Genomic DNA, 3957 nt, shown 5'->3' on the forward strand with positions numbered 1-3957 from the left:
TTGATTCCTTTTCTTTTCAATCTTTCCTAATATTTACTAACAATATTCAAGTTTTTGTACCCGTCTTTGAAATGGAAAAGAATAAACTGTGACTGTTTTGTTCATCAGGAGGATGTTAGCAAGACAGATAAATAGTATCAGCAACTGTAATCTAATATTGCACACTCAAACACGTTTATGTAGAAGATGATCCAAGAATGCCTTCAAACCCCCGCCGCCCAAGGAGGCTTGATTGAATGACTCACTCCCACAGCTTCCTCACCTTCTCTCTCCTTTCTTCCCACACCAACCTCAAAGTCAATAACCAAGAGTCCATCACCTCCAAAGATTCCTTTATGATTGCCACGAGTCATAGAGGAGTTTATCTATCTTTAGAAGACCACTTACTTTGTCTGTCTTTTCGTTAGAAAGCTTGCCTCATCTTGGCATCCTCTATATAACATTGGAAACTTGGCCTTCTTTTCCTCCATGTAAGCTTCGCCAAGCCACCCTACCGCTGAGAGCCTTTCCTGGATTGGTACGTAAATGGAGGTAAGGAGGGGGCCTTGGACTCTCGAGGAGGACACACTCCTCACCCACTACATTGCTTGCCATGGCGAAGGTCGTTGGAATCTCCTCGCCAGGTGCTCCGGTAAGCCATCCATGCATCTGATCTGATAAGAAAGGCTAGTGTTTCCTTTCTTCTCTTTCTTCCTGATCTATAATAGTCTGCACATCTTTTTGGCTGATTCCTAGGCTTGAAGAGAACCGGCAAGAGTTGTCGGCTGAGGTGGTTGAATTACCTGAAGCCCGATATAAAGCGAGGTAATCTCTCCCAGGAAGAGCAGCTCCTAATCCTCGAACTCCACTCCAAGTGGGGGAATAGGTGATTCCTTCTTCTTCTTCTTCTTTTCTTTTTGGATTAAAGATGGGCGATTTCCAGTCATCCAACTTTTGGTAGCATGCACAGGTGGTCGAGAATTGCGCAACATCTACCGGGTAGAACAGACAACGAGATCAAGAACTACTGGAGGACTCGAGTGCAGAAGCAGGCGAGGCAGATGAAGGTTGATGCCAACAGCACCATGTTCCGGGAATCCCTCCGGTTCCACTGGACGCCAAGGTTGCTTGAGAAGATAGGCTCTTCTCAGACCATGCAAAACCCCGTTGCCAACACCAACGCTCCAACAACCGATCAACCTCAGTTAACATCCTGCTCCACCGTGCTTCCTCAAGTTCCAGTTGCTATGTCCGATCCCAACAGCGTCACCTTGGATCAATTCTCCAGTATCATTAGCTCCATGAACAATGCTTATGATCTAGACGCCTGGGGCCTAACACCCATGCCGGCATCAGATCATCACACTGTGGCTAACAATGATTGTAGCAGCGATGTTGGGGATGACTTGTGGTGCGTGGATGAATTGCATGACATGTTCAAAAGCTACTTGAGTGGAGCAGAAACCGAGTTCCCTTTTTGCTAATATCTTTTAGGTAAAAGTGAACCCTGTACCGATGGGAGCTTGTTGTATCCCCCATGTGCTTCTTGACGAATAGGGTTCTCGTGCAAGCCAAGATGTCATGAGATGCTTCAGCCTTTCTTCCTCCAGTCTGTTGCATGTTGCAGGAAAAAGACTGTGAGGATACTCAGGGTTTGCTTTCCACACTCACATGATTTCTTGTAGACAGCAAAGCTTTCAAGAAAACTGTATCTGTAGACTTCGAAGCTTTCAAGAAAACTGTATCTGCAGACTTCGCCGATTTCACCAGAATGACACAACTAGATAAACATCGGTGAACATGGATACATCACATCAAATTGATGGATGACATCTCTTCTCTCCGTCATCCTCCATTTGCTGGCAACTGGTGCACTGTTTGCTTGTCGATTCTAGCCATGCTCATTCCTGGGCGAGTGCTTGACACGTGCATATGCTACTCGAGCCTATTTGGTTGGTTTGCACTGACTCTGGTTAAAGCAGCTTCCATGATCGATCATTAGTTGCTGGTAAGCGTAAAGCCTCTGCAAACTTGATTTGGTCATAGTCACAGTTTGCTAAAACTTGAGAATTATATTGAGTTCAGAGATTGTTCGATCGTCTTCTGAATCTTATCGCACTCAAAAGGATAATTCAACAACACCAATCTCAAGGAGATGCAATTGATATAAAGAGGAGCTCCATATTGGACTAGGACTAGGCTTCCACTTCTCTCGCAAGGAAAGATCGATAAGAATCTTCCTAGAATGAAGACCCTCCAATGTCCAAGTCAGTCCACACTGCATGTGAAGAAACATCTGGAGGTAAAATGTAAGAAGCAGAAAGAGGGGAGAGGAGCAAATACGTATTCTTCAAATCATTTTTGATTCGGATAATAATAGTAATAATATTATTATTATATGAGTGATCGATTTTCTACCGAGCTCACATCCTCAATATGATGTTGAATATTACCGCTAGTAGATTTGGATGGTTTTTTTCCACCACACTTTTCTTTTGCAGATTGCACAAGGCATAACAAGATTCCAAGTCACATAAAAATTGCCCAAACTTATAGCTATAGGTTTCATCAGTGGTGGACCATAGGGTTGACTCTTATCTTTTAGATGCAATCTTTCCAAGTGGCTTCAAGATGAAGAAGAGAACAATCTTGAAGAAACGAGTGGTGTGCAAGAAATGCAGTGTTTGGAAGCAATTACCTAAATTCCACCATTTGTTACGCTCAGGTGCTTGTCCAACCCAGCATGCTTGTCTGGCTTGTGAGTTTAACCAACCGGAGCTATAATTTGGCATGCATTCATATCTCCAAGTGCAAGACTTGACTAAGGTGAGCAATCCACTTATCATGATGCCCGTCTTTTCCTTTGCTTTGGGAGTGCTTTGACGAGTAGGTGTGTACGTAGCAAGGGAATTAAGGGTCTCCTTCAACTCATCGCTCTATCAAGGAAGATGAACTTGAATTCTAAGTCATGTCACAATCCATGAGCAGCTTAGGGGTCAACATGACATTAGCTACTTTATTCTTCATTTTATCTCGATTCAACTTAGTTTCTTTTCGACAAATAATTTGTGTTTAACTAATTCCTGAAATTAGTGGATGTGGTCCTTGCGGATCATTTCGTTCCATAGCAATAACAATAATAAATCGTAAAGTCCAATTATTTTTAGTCGATCCCATGAATCTTTTGTTGTCATCCAACACTATACACTATACGAAATAATATCCTTGGCTAAATCGAGAGGACTTTGTAGTATGACTATACATCTCCTTACCACACGACAATATTGAAGTATAATAATTAAACGACAAATGATGAATTAGTGGTACGATAAGAACAAATTTATGATTTGGCAAACATTGTACCAAGACAATCTAACAAATATTCTTCTCTATCATGCCCTACATTTGCTGACGGTTGTGGATGAACCTGGTCATGTCAGAAAAAAATTCTTAAGAATGAATTGAGCTGCACTTGTTGCTCAACAAGATAAAGGTCAAACTTCATTTTGATTCTCCTTCATAGATCAACCAGCCCTACTTGTCCTTGAGAATGCCGCCGTGGTCCAGGAAGAGAGGAAGAAGAGGATTTGGATGTTGTGAACTGTGAAGGGGAGAAGGAAAAAGGTAAGGAAAGAAGGCAAAAAAAGAAATAAGAAAAGCGGAAGGAAGCCAACGAGGAAGCGAGAGAAAGAAAGTGTGCACCTGCGTGCATGGTTTCCAACTTCTCTGTTACCACAGAGGTTGACACAGCAATTCCAGATATGGAGGAAACTTGCAAAGTCAAACGTATACTGTTCTTTCTTCCTGAGAATATATGTTATCACTGAAGTGCTTCATTGTCAAGTCATATTTCACAGAGGCTTTACGAAGATATCCCACGGATAGAGGTGAGAGAAACTGGAACGCATATGTTGGAGCCTCCAAAGAAAATGATGCATGCGTTTTAAGATAGACCCGTGAAAGAACTGAACTCCCAGG

The 3957-nt window shown here is 42.4% G+C and overlaps 1 protein-coding gene across 1 annotated transcript; it reads left to right on the forward strand.

The window, feature by feature from the left end:
• Positions 1-429: 429 nt before the first annotated feature.
• LOC103994932 (transcription factor MYB78) lies at positions 430-1611 on the forward strand. Its single transcript, XM_009415395.3, has 3 exons — positions 430-631; positions 736-865; positions 950-1611. The coding sequence occupies exons 1-3, from the start codon at positions 526-528 to the stop codon at positions 1461-1463; spliced, it is 750 nt and encodes a 249-aa protein (XP_009413670.2). The 5' UTR covers positions 430-525; the 3' UTR covers positions 1464-1611.
• Positions 1612-3957: the final 2346 nt, after the last annotated feature.

The sequence above is a fragment of the Musa acuminata genome, chromosome BXJ3-8 (genome assembly GCF_036884655.1).
Source record: "Musa acuminata AAA Group cultivar baxijiao chromosome BXJ3-8, Cavendish_Baxijiao_AAA, whole genome shotgun sequence".
NCBI classification, from domain to species: Eukaryota; Viridiplantae; Streptophyta; class Magnoliopsida; order Zingiberales; family Musaceae; genus Musa; species Musa acuminata.

Bases quoted from the DNA above. Each gene is read 5' to 3' on its own strand.
- LOC103994932 (XM_009415395.3), top strand. From the start codon at position 526: ATGGAGGTAAGGAGGGGGCCTTGGACTCTCGAGGAGGACACACTCCTC. The intron at 632-735 runs GTAAGCCATCCA...GCTGATTCCTAG, and splicing joins TCTCCTCGCCAGGTGCTCCG to GCTTGAAGAGAACCGGCAAG. The intron at 866-949 runs GTGATTCCTTCT...TAGCATGCACAG, and splicing joins CACTCCAAGTGGGGGAATAG to GTGGTCGAGAATTGCGCAAC.